This window comes from Meles meles, chromosome 6 (genome assembly GCF_922984935.1).
Source record: "Meles meles chromosome 6, mMelMel3.1 paternal haplotype, whole genome shotgun sequence".
NCBI lineage: Eukaryota > Metazoa > Chordata > Mammalia > Carnivora > Mustelidae > Meles > Meles meles.
The window spans coordinates 9,141,607-9,155,111 of NC_060071.1; the positions used below are offsets into that span (position 1 = coordinate 9,141,607).

The 13,505-nt window shown below is 41.7% G+C and overlaps 1 protein-coding gene across 1 annotated transcript in view; it reads right to left on the reverse strand.

The window, feature by feature from the left end:
• Positions 1–13,505, reverse strand: part of AGBL1 (AGBL carboxypeptidase 1) — a 452,999-nt gene that overhangs the window by 226,967 nt on the left and 212,527 nt on the right. Inside the window, 1 exon segment of the mRNA XM_046009541.1 lies at positions 5,768–5,948. Within this exon segment, the coding sequence (XP_045865497.1) occupies positions 5,768–5,948 (181 nt within the window).

The window sequence follows — 13,505 nt, forward strand, 5'->3', positions numbered from 1 at the left end:
GTAGCTGTTTTCATTCTCAAGTAGCCACTTAAGGGACTGATTGCTTCTTCTGGCTTCCTCCAAATGGTACATGCCATCTTTCCTCTATGACCTCTGGTTCAGACCAGAGTTTCTCCAATTGCAAGCCCAGGGGAATTATCTATTTTTCTTAAAGACCCATTTTTCAGGCATCTTTTCTTGTTCCAGGGCCTGCTTCTTTTTGGGATGCTTGACAATAAGCAAGGCAGTCAATGACGATACTGCTCCCTCTGACAGGGACGTTCACGGACACACTAGCGCAATGTATCACAGCACAAGGAGCAAGGCTGCCTTGATCCGAAGACCTGTCGCACAAACCTCGAGGCCACTCGTGTGCTCACCTGACGGTGGGAAGGTAACCCAAGCAACATCCCATGTGGGATTTCTCACCAGTCTGTTATCAGGGAGCTCAGACCGTATCTTCCATTCTTACTTGTGCAAAAGACAATAAAAAAAAAAAAAAAAAATTACAGGGGTGCCTGGGTGGCTCAGTGGGTTAAAGCCTCTGTCTTCGGCTCGGGTCATGATCCCGGGGTCCTGGGATCGAGCCCCACGTGGGGCTCTCTGCTCAGCAGGGAGCCTGCTTCCCTTCCTCTCTCTCTGCCTGCCTCTCTGCCTACTTGTGATCTCTGTCTGTCAAATAAATAAATAAAATCTTTAAAAAAAAAAAAAAAAAATTACATAATTTCTATGGCCCTTTTTTTTTTTCAAATGTAACTGCTCTGTGAGATCCAAAAGTCTGAGAAGCAACTACTGCTCTATGCTATTATACTGAAGAGATGTGAAATACATTAAAAAGTGAGAGTTGAGGTCATATCAGAGGGAAGCCCTAAGCGTATCAGAACAGGAGGGAATGGACATGGCCCTGCCCAAGCTGAAGTCTCCCCAAGAAGGATAATCATCAGCCTTTGGGATCCTGAAGACTCAGCTGAGTTAAAATATATTATGGAGTGGGCAGGGGAATGCAAGTTCCATGACAAAAACAAAAACAAACAAACAAACAAAAAAAACCCTCAGAATTAGCTAGGTGTTGCCTATAGAAAAAAGCTGGCAGCAACAAGAAAGGGCATATTCTCCAATGGAGAAGGCTTTCAGGACAAGGCAGCATCAAGGTCAAAGCCAAGCTGGAAATTCAGATCCCATGAAGGAAAACTGAGAATGAACCAATTCATTCATCCCAGGGCCAAATTACAGAGAGCTGCAAGCTCTGCAACCTGTGTGTTGGTTTGTCCCAGGCACGCTGGATACGAAGGTCCAAGCCTCTAAGACTAATTTCAGAGACCACCTGATGGTGGCCATGAGCAGCGCTGAAGCTCTATTTGCATCTCCAGCCAAGGGTGGGAAGGGCTGGTAGATCAAAATACACATGGGCTTTGGAGCTAGGCAGAGTGGGTTCAAATCCCAGCTCTGTCACAAGTCAGACATATAACCTTGGGCACAGGTGTGTTTATGTGCATGTAGTTCAATTATCCAGACAATTTCTCATGCCATTTCTGCTTTGAAGTAACTTTCTAATCTGGGTAACTCATTTTTACCTCTCTGATTTCAGTTTCCTTAACATTTGAAGGACGGGGACTAAATGATACACATGAACCCTCCTAGCTAGAACATTTTTTTTAATTCTAATGCCCTTAAATCCTTACAGAAAAGTGGGATAGCACAGACAGAAGGTCTGGTCTGCCTCTTTAACACGAGCTTTTTAAACTGGACCCAAGATTTCACCGCTGTGTCCTCAAGATTTTGTATCTAGATATTAGAAGACATGCATTTTGGGGCCATAGGTACAATTACACAAGAAAATCTACATAAAAACAAACTAACAAACAGGTTCTTTCTTGGCCCATAAAAGGTGCTGAATGATTTTTTTTTTTTTTTTTTTTTTTTTTTAGATAAAGTCTGTGAGTTCTCTTATTATAGTAAAATAAAGCCTTTACAACCCACAGTGGAGTAAAGGAATATTGGCACTAACTTTAAATGGTCCCAGATAGTTTAAATTGTCAAGATTTTTTATCTGATTTTTATAGTTTCATTTGTTTCCCCTAGAGCATTCAGCTATTACTTCTTAATACCTTGGTGTGTTTCCTCAGAGTATGCCCTCTGCTCTTTATTGTTGTTTCGCTCCACGATGGCCTTGGAAGAAGAAAATCAAGTTTGTAGAGTTGTATGTATCCTAAGAATCAATATACTCCGATTCTCCTGTGAATAAAACGTCGGGCTGTGTGTTGACTTCATAAAAATTATTTTGTCACTACATTCTACCCAACAACAAAAGTCCAAAAATTGGAAACCATGCTAGATCTCTTCAGCCCCTTCCCTTACACACCATGCCAACCTTCTGCATGTTCTGCAATCACCTGCCTTCTCCCACACCCTGAACAAGCTAAATCATGGAACAGAAGAGGACTACTCACAGGAAATTTGGAACTGATTATTGGTGTAGCTGTCACTTCCGCCCTGACCCAATTTGCTGACCCCTTGGTTTTAATCCCAGGTAGCAAAGAATGATAAGAGTCAATGATCCTCCCGGATTCCTTAGAACTTAGCCCAATTCTATATAAACGACCAGGCCAGCAAGATGGTAGATTGTTTCTCTGGGAACCCATCCTTATAGTTTGTTTTCCTGTTACAGACATGTGTTGCTAAGAGATCTTTGGCTTGGCAAGACCCACTAAATTTTTGCTAGAAAATCCTGGCTTTGTCTCTCTGACCACAATTATCAAAACCTCTCAGCCATCCTCAGAGGCTCTATTACCATCACCACAAAAGGAAACTATTCTACTTTTACACATTCTTGCAAACCCCACGGGGGCCTGTGAAGTATTTTGAAAGAAGAGTACAGTCTAGTAAGTTAAGTACCATGCTTGGGTTTAGGCTCTCCAGTCTTTATGCAAAGTTTGCTTCTCTGCCATTCAGACCACACACAAGGCAGTTCAGTTACCTTTAAGAAGCCTAGTAGTAAAAGTGCATCTGAAGAAAATCAGTGAACTGATCTTCATCAGAAACAGTATCATACAAGCAACATTTAGGTAAACTACATTAAACTCAGAGCTGACCTCCCATGGGGAAGTTAAGGCATGTAAAAGGGGGATTCAATTTTATCTATGGGGCACCCCAAGGTAAGACTGCATAAAATGTTTGAAGTTCACAGGGCAAAGATCAGAGCACAGAGAAATACAAATCCATCTAGTTATGTATAACAGAATGGTCATGCCCTGAAATGGAATGTCAATCACAGAGAAAGTTCAAGTAGAAGTTAGATGAACACATGTCTGATAGGCTCTAAGAAGGGTTCATGAGCTGAGACTTTTAAGGGCTTTCACTGTGAGCTGCTGTGTGTCCATTGTAGTGTCATGTCTTTTGAAATTGGTGTGCTGTGACCTGTGGTCAGTACAATAACACTAGGGTTTCCAAGTCCCTTTCAGCCAAAATCGTTTGAGTGATCCAAATAATCTATGATGTGCCTTGAGCTCCATGATGAAAGACGCAATATAAAAAAAAAGGGCAATTTTAGTCATAATAAATAATGGTAATGATGATGAATGGCAGTGTCACTGAGAAGGAGCTGGCCTGCCATTAGGGAGTCCAAAACAACCAGCTGTGAGCTGAAAATGACTGTGTCCAGGCCAGGAGGATGCTCCGTGACTGAGACCACATTGACCTTTCAACCAAAGACCTGGACCAAGCCCCTGATTTCTAGGTGTGACCAGTTGTAATGGAAGAAACTATAATATTTATCCTTGAGCCTGAATTTGCCATGGGCTTAAGAGACATTTTCCCAGGCAATAGGGAGCATGTTCCCTTACTCTTCCAACAGAAGAGAAAACTGAGTCGGTCGGGGAAAGAGCCAGATTGCACACAGGAGTTATGACTCGAAACCTAGTATGCTTTCCATTCTCTACCAGTCCCCGGGCAATTCAATGGAAAGAGAGACTTCAGAAAAGAGCCAACTTGGATGAGAACATGCTGAAACGGGATCCTGTCCCTCAAGATGGCCTGCAGAGCTGTTTTCCATCCATTTAGGCTGACAGAGCTTGCTAGTGAAATCCTGGGCATCTCAAGCAGGCAGGAGTCACTCGCTAATGTCCTAGACCTGATCTCCGGAGCCAACAGCACATGGCGGGGACCCGCCGAGTTCCACCGGACCAGGAGGGAACACGGCTCTAGAGCCTCCTCCGGCTGGATGTCTCAGAGGGCTAATTGCTGCCAGAGGCCTAATTAATGCTCCTGACGGGGGGCCTGGTCTCCTACTCCTCGCATGTGCTTGAAGACCAACCAGTGGCCACTGGCAAAGACAAAGGACGCTAGTCTCTGCCCATCAAGAACCTCCACCAAAAATGAGGAGACTTGCTAGAACACATGAATCCTTTACTTCTTTGCCTTTGTTATTCTTTTGCTGTATATACTGAAATTTTCTTTTTAAAGGCTATAGCTTTGACTTGCTTGCATTTTGGCATAGTTTAGCATATTTTATCATTTGGAATGTACTCTGCTCCTCTTTCTATTTTATCATGATACTTTACATTTCTAAATTTTTTAACGGATCAGGATTCTTTTTTGTGCTTATCCTTTGAAGCGAGTCTATTCTCAGCTCTGTTGGACGTGTATTTCGTTTTTTTCCTTAAAGAAATTAATTACTATTTTATCTTTCTTACAAGGGTCTCTTGTGCAGTTGAAGCCATTTAAAATTTTATCTCTTTGAAATTTTTGTTTTCTTTTTTATATTTTTTAGCAGTTCTCATTTTATCTCGTTTCACCTTGCGCTATTGCCCTCGTTTCTTCATCTTCTAAACATGTGCTTTGCTTCTTTAATCGTGGCATTTTAAACTGTAAATTCTTTCCCATGAATAGCCTCTGAAATTATTTTTCTTTCATTTTTTAATGCATCTTACGTTCTATTTTGACACCGCGTCTATTCCCCTAGTGAGAAGAATCCTCGAGGACCACAGGAAGAGGCTAGAGTCTCTTTCTACAGGGTTTGAGAATTTGCGAAAGTTAATCCTACCAGCCCCATCCACCAGCCACGTCGGCTCGGGGACCTGCTCTGGTTCTGCGCTTCGGCTCACAGCGTCTAAAAATGCTGACTTCTTCCAACAGACCTCCTCAGACACTGGACTTCGTCATTCCCGTCCTGGGTTCTGAAGGCGTGTGGGAACGCAGTGGGGACAAGCACCACCCACTGCTTCCATCTCTCCCTCAACCAGCCCTGACCCTCCGGCCATTCCACGCCAGCCATCCCATTTGGATACGGTGACACCCTTCTTGGCACTGTATCCAGAACCCAATAAAATACAACTCAGAATAAAGATGCCCCTGCAGTAAATATTAGTAAGGAAATAAAGCACTGGTCTTAACTGTAAAGAAATCAGAATTTGAGCTCTGACTTTGTCACCAACCCACCATGTGATCTGGGCAAATCACTTGATTACCATGGACACTGATTTTCTCCTCTAAAAAAAAAAGAAAAAGACTATTATACCAGATTATTTCTAAGGACCCCTCTGGAGTTAATTGCCTATGAATCTATGCCCTTGAATTCAAAGCAAAACAAAATAACACAATACAAAAACAAAAACCTGACATGACCTCAGGGTGTTTGGAGAGCACGTTGTTATTTGTACCGATTAACAGAAGCCCAAAAGAATTTATTCCGCCACAGTACCAAGGTCTCTTCAGCCACACCCACTGAGTGACACAATGCATTACCATGGTGACATAAAGAGGACCCAGTTGAGCTGGGTGCCTGACGTACTTGCCATTGATGACACCATCTGGATTGAGCATGGGGATGATCTTGAAAATGAAGTTTTCCCTTAGAAGTCTAGCCACAGGGTCACTGCTGACCAAGAACTCCAGGGCCCCCTTCATCACCCAGCTGGCATTGCTCTCTCCCGGGTGCACTCGGGCAGTGATCACCTGGTATGGCCGCTGCCCTGCGGAGAGAGGAACAGGAGAAACTTAAACCTAAATACACTCTCCATTTCCAACAAGATAATCTCCCAGGGGCCAGAATGACTCCTAACTGGCATAAAGTCCAAAATAGGTTGACTGTTTCCCATACATATCTGATCTACACTGATCCATTTTCCATTTGCCTCTCTAGTCTGCAAGACTCAAGAAAGTATAAAGTGAAAGCTCAAGGCTTTATCAAAAGCATAAGTACTTCGTGGCATGAAAAGAAGCCAATAAGCCGATTTTATCAAGACTACCAAAGGAACAATTAACTCTCCAGAATCCAATAACATGATGCTGAATGTCACAGATCTGAAATTGAATCTTTTTTTTTTTTAATTTTTATTTCTTTGACAGAGAGAAATCACAACTAGGCAGAGAGGCAGACAGAGAGAGAGGAGGAAGCAGGCTCCCTGCCAAGCAGAGAGCCCGATGCGGGGCTCGATCCCAGGACCCTGGGACCATGACCTGAGCTGAAGGCAGAGGCTTTAACCCACTGAGCCACCCAGATGCCCCAGATCTGAAATTGAATCTTATCTTCATACTTAGCAGCTGTAAGATCTTGGGTGAGTAATTTGAGTTCTGCAAGGCTAGTATCTCATCTGTAAAATGGGGACAATGATACTGATCTTGTGTGGGCGTTATAAAAACAGAAAGACGTCAGTAAGGCACTTGGCATAGTGCTTGGCATTCACTACAGGTTAGTTTCTCCCAGCTCAATTATGAGGTCTGTGGGTAAGATGGCCCTTCTCATTCCCCAGTAGAAATGGGATTCAAGGGCAGAACTTGTGCTGGGAACTCTATGCGTGTAGGACACTGAACTCAAACACTGGAAAAGATTTGACAACAGTGAAGCACCTGGCCTCTCAGTCGTGCAGAAAGAATCAGGAAAAACACTCTCTGCCCAATCACAGGGAGCATACAGATCTGAAGAGACCTGATGGAGACCGCATAGACAAAAAGCCCAAAGATGGGCTTGTCTTTCTTCCTTGTTGATAGAAAACACCTGGACCATTGTAATGTTGCGATGTATTCTAAGACCATATCCTGGCTCAGGTGAAAAGTGTGTTTTGATTGATTAATGGTGTCTGTCCTCCATACACTTGGGGAAGGAGCGGGGGAGACGTGGCATCATACCAGAAGTTAACCACATCTGCTCTAACTCCTTGTCTGATTGTGTGTGTGTGCGTGTGTGTGTGTGTGTTTTCTGACTCTCTTTTCCTTTTGTATCCTCACCCAATTCCTTATGGCTCCTAAACCCACCTGAGGGACAAGAACTAAGCATTTGCCAAGTATAAATAACCCAGCCATCAAGCAGCCTAAAAGTTAAACTAGTCATTTCTTGGGGCACCTGGGTGGCTCAGTGGGTTACAACCTCTGCCTTTGGCTCAGGTCATGATCCCAGGGTCCTGGGATGGAGCCCTGCATCGGGCTCTCTGCTCGGCAGGGGGGCCTGCTTCCCACCCCTCCCCCTGCCTGCCTTTCTGCCCACTTGTGATCTCTGTCAAATAAATAAATAAAATCTTTAAAAAAAAAATCAATAAATAAAATGAACTAGTCATTTCTTTCCACTCATTCAAATCACTGTGAGCTAAATGTGCCTTTTCTTCCCTTTTAAACAGTAGCCTTTTTGAGGAAATAAACTGTGTCTCTAATTCTGTGCAAAAAAAAAAAAATTAAACAACTTTCAATAACAGAGCTAAAGAACAGGTAATAGTGAATTACTATTATCGTCCATTTAGGCAAAAAACCACTATCTGTTGACAATCTCTGAGATCTCAGTTTGAGGAGCAGAGATGGGTACATTTTTACTGACTATGGTAAGAGCAGGTCACGTCAGCCCCTTATAGATCATTTATATATTGGAGACAATATTTGGTTGTTTTTCCCTAAGCAGGTGTCTTGAGCATAGTCCAGGAACTGTAGAAGCCTTGGGATATAAAAGCTGAATAAATTATAGTCCTTGTTCTGTAAGAGGCCATAGCCTTTGCCAATAGTGACAAATACACAAGCAAATAACGGCAAGTGAGCTAACGGAAGTGTATACGAAGTACCAAAGTCTGACTTACAGAAGATCAGGTTTGAAGTTATCCTGTTAATAACTTGTTACTTTGGGGTTTTGGTGGTTTTTAAGATGTTATTTATTTATGTAAGAGAGAGAACAAGCAGGGGAAGAGAGAGAGGGACAAGGAGACTCCTCATTGAGCAGAGAGCCTGATGCGAGGCTTGATCCCAGGACCCTGAGATCATGACCTGACCCAAATTCAGATGCTTAACTGACTGAGCCACCCAAGTGCTCCTAATAATGTTACTTTGAATGGCATACAGTCTCGTGTGCTTTCTGGATTTGGGAGGAAAAAGTGAGTCTTCATGAGAATATTTGATATGCAAGTCCCAGCGAGGAAGAGTTGAGAGCCACGATCTTAAGTAGAGAGTCCAGGAGCACCTAGGTGGCTCAGTTGGTTAAGCATCCAACTCTTGGTTTCAATTCAAGCCATGATCTCAGGACACGAGATCAAGCGAGATGGTCTCGGCACAGAGTCTACTTGAGATCCTCTCTCTTCCTCAGCCCCTCCCCCAACTCACAGGTTTGTGCTCTCTTTCTCTCTCTGTCTCTCTCAATAGATAAATAAAAATCTTAAAAAGAAAATAAAAAGAAGGTGGGGTGCCCCTGGCTCAGTGGGTTAAAGCCTCTGCCTTTGGCTCAGGTCATGATCTCAAGGTCCATAGAGCTCTCTGCTCAGCAGGAAGCCTGTTTCCTCCTCTCTGCTTGCCTCTCTGTCTACTTGCGATCTCTATCTGTCAAATAAATAAATAAAATCTTAAAAAGAAGAAGGAGGAGGAGGAGGAGGAGGAGTCCATGATGGTTTTCAGCAGGAGAAAGACATGTGAAAGGCTACATTTCATAAAATCATTTTGACATTATTGCAGGTCATGTATTTGCTGAATCAGAGACAGTATGGCCTGTTGAGTAAAGAACGACTTTTGGAGCCATAATTCCAGAGGTCACATTCCAGCCCCACCATTTTCTACAGAATGAGTCACGGAAGTTTCTGATGAAATCGAGTATTGGATTGGGCATCCTGCAGGTAAGACTAATGATTTGCTAACTGAAGCTTACTAAATGAGCATATTGAGGAGGAAAGGAGATATACAGTTAGCTAGCTGAGCAGAGCAGAACCTAACTGAAGGCCAACGTGCCCCCTCCATCATTTGCTCACAATCACATCTCACACTCTCCAAAGCAAGTCGTATTGGCACTCTGATAAAAAGCTTGTTGAGAAAGAGGCTTGATGAATTCGTACCCAATCAGCAGACTATTTTCAGTTCTATAATTCCATACCACTCTCTTTGTGGTCTTTGAACCAAGTTCATTTACAGCATATGGAACAACAATAGTAAGTACTCCCAGCCCAGCAAGAAGAAATAAAAAATAGCTTAAGCTCTTGTAAATTTCCAATACCAACTGAACGCCTCATTGTCTAGGCCACTTGGCTCCCACTGCCTGTTACCCAGTACAATTCAATGCATCAGTCCATAAAGCGAACACAGCCCTTGCAAAGAGATGCCCACAGTGTGCCTTTTCTTCCAAGAATCAGGTTGATAACCTGTTGTATTGTAATATACCACAAGACCTAGAAGGTTGCCCTGAGCATCATAATGAAGCAAACGGGGAAAACTGTGGGTTCTTCATGAAGACAGAAGCAGCATGTTAGCCATTTCCAGTTGATTTTCCTCTCTTTCTTCTGTGATTTAAGGCAATTTTACAGTTGTATTGGTGAGTTAAACTTATGAGACCATTCAGTTGCGGCCACAAATGGTGTTCTAGAGAACGCCTAATAGACAACAGCTGCAACCAGCATGCAACACCCATACATGTGTTTTTTCCTTGTTATTGACAATTTCGGTTTTAAAAACTCATTTCTGCTCAGGGTAGGGCAAAGAGGATCAGGTATCTGCATTTTTTCTTTCTCTGCAATTTATAAAATCTATTCCGGAGGTCACCAAAATCTATGAGGGAGTCATGGTTTGGCAATATGCTAATTCTTAAAGCTCAGTATTGAATTTATGTCAGTGGTAAGAACATCTGTAAAAAGAGGTTAGAAACAAGGAGGGAATTATATAATGCCTAAGAGATAGCAGGCTCATGGCCAGTGAAAAACTGAGTAAGAATTGAAGACATATGTGATGATACACGTGTATACCCAACTCCATAAACATCCATCCAGTTTTTCCTTTTTTCTTTCACCAGTATATATTAAATTCCTACTGGCACTCTGGAAGATTGTGGAGATTGGAGGGAAATAGCGTGTGGCTATTAATAGCCTGGTGGAAAGACAGGCACACAGATAATTATGATCCAGTGGGATCAGGGACATTTGTCAAGACATTTTCAAAGCATCGTGGAAGGCTCATTACAACATTATTTATAAAGAAGTGAGCAACTGGAAATGTAAAAACTAGCTAAGGGAAGGATTCATAAACAGAGTGCGAGGCAAGTGTTAAAATGGCACCTGGATATTTCTGTTGACACTAGAAGATATCTGTGACACTATGATGAGTGACAAAATACAGGCAAGAGAGCTACATCATAGCGGATCCCATTTTTATGTAGCTGTCACATTCTCTTAAAGGTATCTATCTATACATAGGACACATGTGTGGGTGGAGGTCGTTTCAGTAATGTTTATGTCCTCTATATCCCTATCTAGAATGTTCTCCTCTTCAGAAAATAATTATCATATGTCAATTTCCCCAAAGGCAAAATATTTTCAAATAGTAAACCGCAGAGGAAAAAGAGGAACGAAATGGATTTTCACAGAAGAGGTAACATTGGATCTGGTTTGTCCAGATTGAGTGGGAGTTTGCCAGATGAAGTAAAGAAAGGAACAAGGTGCTAGAAAGAGGCTAAGTAGATGCATTTGCAAAATAACATCGTCATAGAGCACCTAATGCCTGAAGAAGAGCAAAGTGATTTGATGTGGCTACAGTCCTAAGCTATATGGAAGGTAAAATGGGAGTAAAGCCACGAAGCGGTTTGCAGCTGTGTCTGCAGACCTTTGGAACCTATGCTAAGGAGACTGGAAGCCATCTTGCAAGTTGTGAAGGCCCCATGGAAAATCCTCATGCAGGGGTACGACCAAACAGCAATTCTCACTGGAGCTAGAGACTCAGATACTGGGGTAAGTGGTGGGAGAAATGGCCAAAAGAGCAGACTGATTTCCAAAGTCAAGGAAGACTACCTTTGCCTTCACTTTGGAAGAGAGTGGATAAAAACATCTTGATTGGGGTGCCTGGGTGGCTAGGTCAGTTAGGTGTCTTACTTTGGCTCAGGTCATGATCTCAGTGTCCTGGAATGGAGCCCTGAGTCAGGGGTCCATGCTTGGTGACAGGGGGAGTCCTGCTTTTCTCTCTTTCCCTCTGCCTCTGCCCCTCCCCACGCTCATGCTCACTCATACTCTCTCTCTCTCAAATAAATGAATAAAATCTTTAAAAAAAATTTATTTAAGGCCAAGGGAGTAAGGAAGGAGCAAGGAAAGATATGGGAAAAACTGTCAATGAAAGAAGATTCTGAAAAAAAAAAATCTGAAAATAGGTGTGGGGAAAATTTTTTATACATTATAGAATATACTAATGTTTCCCACCAAAGGTGGCCTACTATGTACATTTTCTGCACCATGTGTTCCATCTCTTTTTAAATTAGCATTATTTATAGTGTAATTTATATTCAATAAATTTCACCAATTTTAATTTTACAATTCAGTGAATTTTGACAAATGGACCCGGTACTGTAAAACCACTACGATCATAATATAGGGCATTATTACCATCCCCCAAAATCCCCCTCATTCTGTTGTGCTGCCAACTCCCTCCCCATCCCTAGCCTACAGCAACCAGCGATCTGCTTTTCGTCTCAATGGCGTTGTCTTCTCTGGAATTTCATAAGAATTGATTCATACAGCGTATAAGCTTCCTGTCTGGCTTCTTTCACTTAGCATAATGTTTTGGAGAATCATCCACGTTGCTGTATGAAGGTATCAATAATCTGTTCCTTTTGGCCATTGACTCATATTCCCATGTGCCACAAAGCAACAGATATACCACCACTGGTTTATCAGCTCAATATAGTCAATCAAACATTGGTTTATTGGTTTATTTGGAAATTGAGTTATTTCCAATTTAAGGCTATTATGAACAAAGCTGTTATAATTTGCATACACATCTTTCTTTGAAGTGAATTCCTGACTATAGAAATTGTGCATCTTACGGTAAGGATAATAGGAGAGTAGGTTATTACAAGGGGCTGCCAAACTGTTTCCCAAAGAATGCAGACCATTCTGCATGCCCACTAGCAATGTCTGAGAGTTCCAGTTGATCCTCAGGTCGATCAACCCTGAACACTGTCAGGCTTTTTAATTTAGCCATTCTCATGGGGACACAGTAGCGTCTAATTGTTGTTTCAATTTGCATTTCCTTGATGACTAATGACGTTAGGAACTTTGTGTTGTTTTTGGCCACTTGCATACCTTCTTAAGTACCTGTTCAGATCTTTTGCCCATTTTAAAATCAGGTTGTCTTATTATTGAGTGGGACAGGTTCTTGAGATCTTCTAAATGCAATCCTCTGGCAGATATATGTTCACTCAATACTTCTCCAAGTCTTTGGCTTACCTTTTTGTTTTCTAAACTACATATTTTGAGGCACAAAAGTTTCTTATTTGATAAAGCCAAATGTATGCACTCTTTTTCTTTTGTAATTTGGATATTTTGTGTTTCACTAAGGAATCTTTGCCGAACGCAACGTGACAATAATTTTCTTCTGTAAGAGTTAGTCTAAGTTTAACATTCAAATCAATTTACATAAGGTGTTTCAAGTTAATTTTGGATTATGATATGATGTAAAGGTTGAGATTCACATTTTCCCTCCCCTAAGATCCTTTAGCATTTCCTACATATTCAAGCTTATCTTCTGCAAAAAACAACAGTTTCATTTTTCCTCTCCACACCTTAAGGCATTTTTTTTTCAACTGGGTGGTGTTATCAACCTGACATTCCTGAAATATAATCAATTTGATTATATTATCCTTTAATGTAATCCTGGATTGGTTATTTCTTTAGAATTTTTGCATCTATGTCCCATAAGAGAGATGAACTGTAAGGACTTTCTTTTCTTGTAATGTCCTTGTCAGGCTTAGTTATCAAGCTTATGATGAGCTGGAAAGCATTGCCTCTTTTTCTTTTCTGTGTAAGATTTCTGAAGATTGGAAGTACTTCTTCTTTAAATTTTATGGTAAAATTTCTTAGGGAAGTCAGCTAAGCCTAGAATTTTCTTTCTCCGAAGATTTTAATAATGACCCAATTTGTATAATCACAAATCCAACTTATTTCATTTTGTTTTTAAAGATTTATTTACTTATTTTAGAGAGACAGAGCTCACACATGAAGGAAAGGGTGGAAGGAGAGAAGCAGACGCCCTAGTCAGCTTAGAGCCAGATTCAAGGCTCAACCTCAGGACCATGAACTCATGACCTGAGCCAA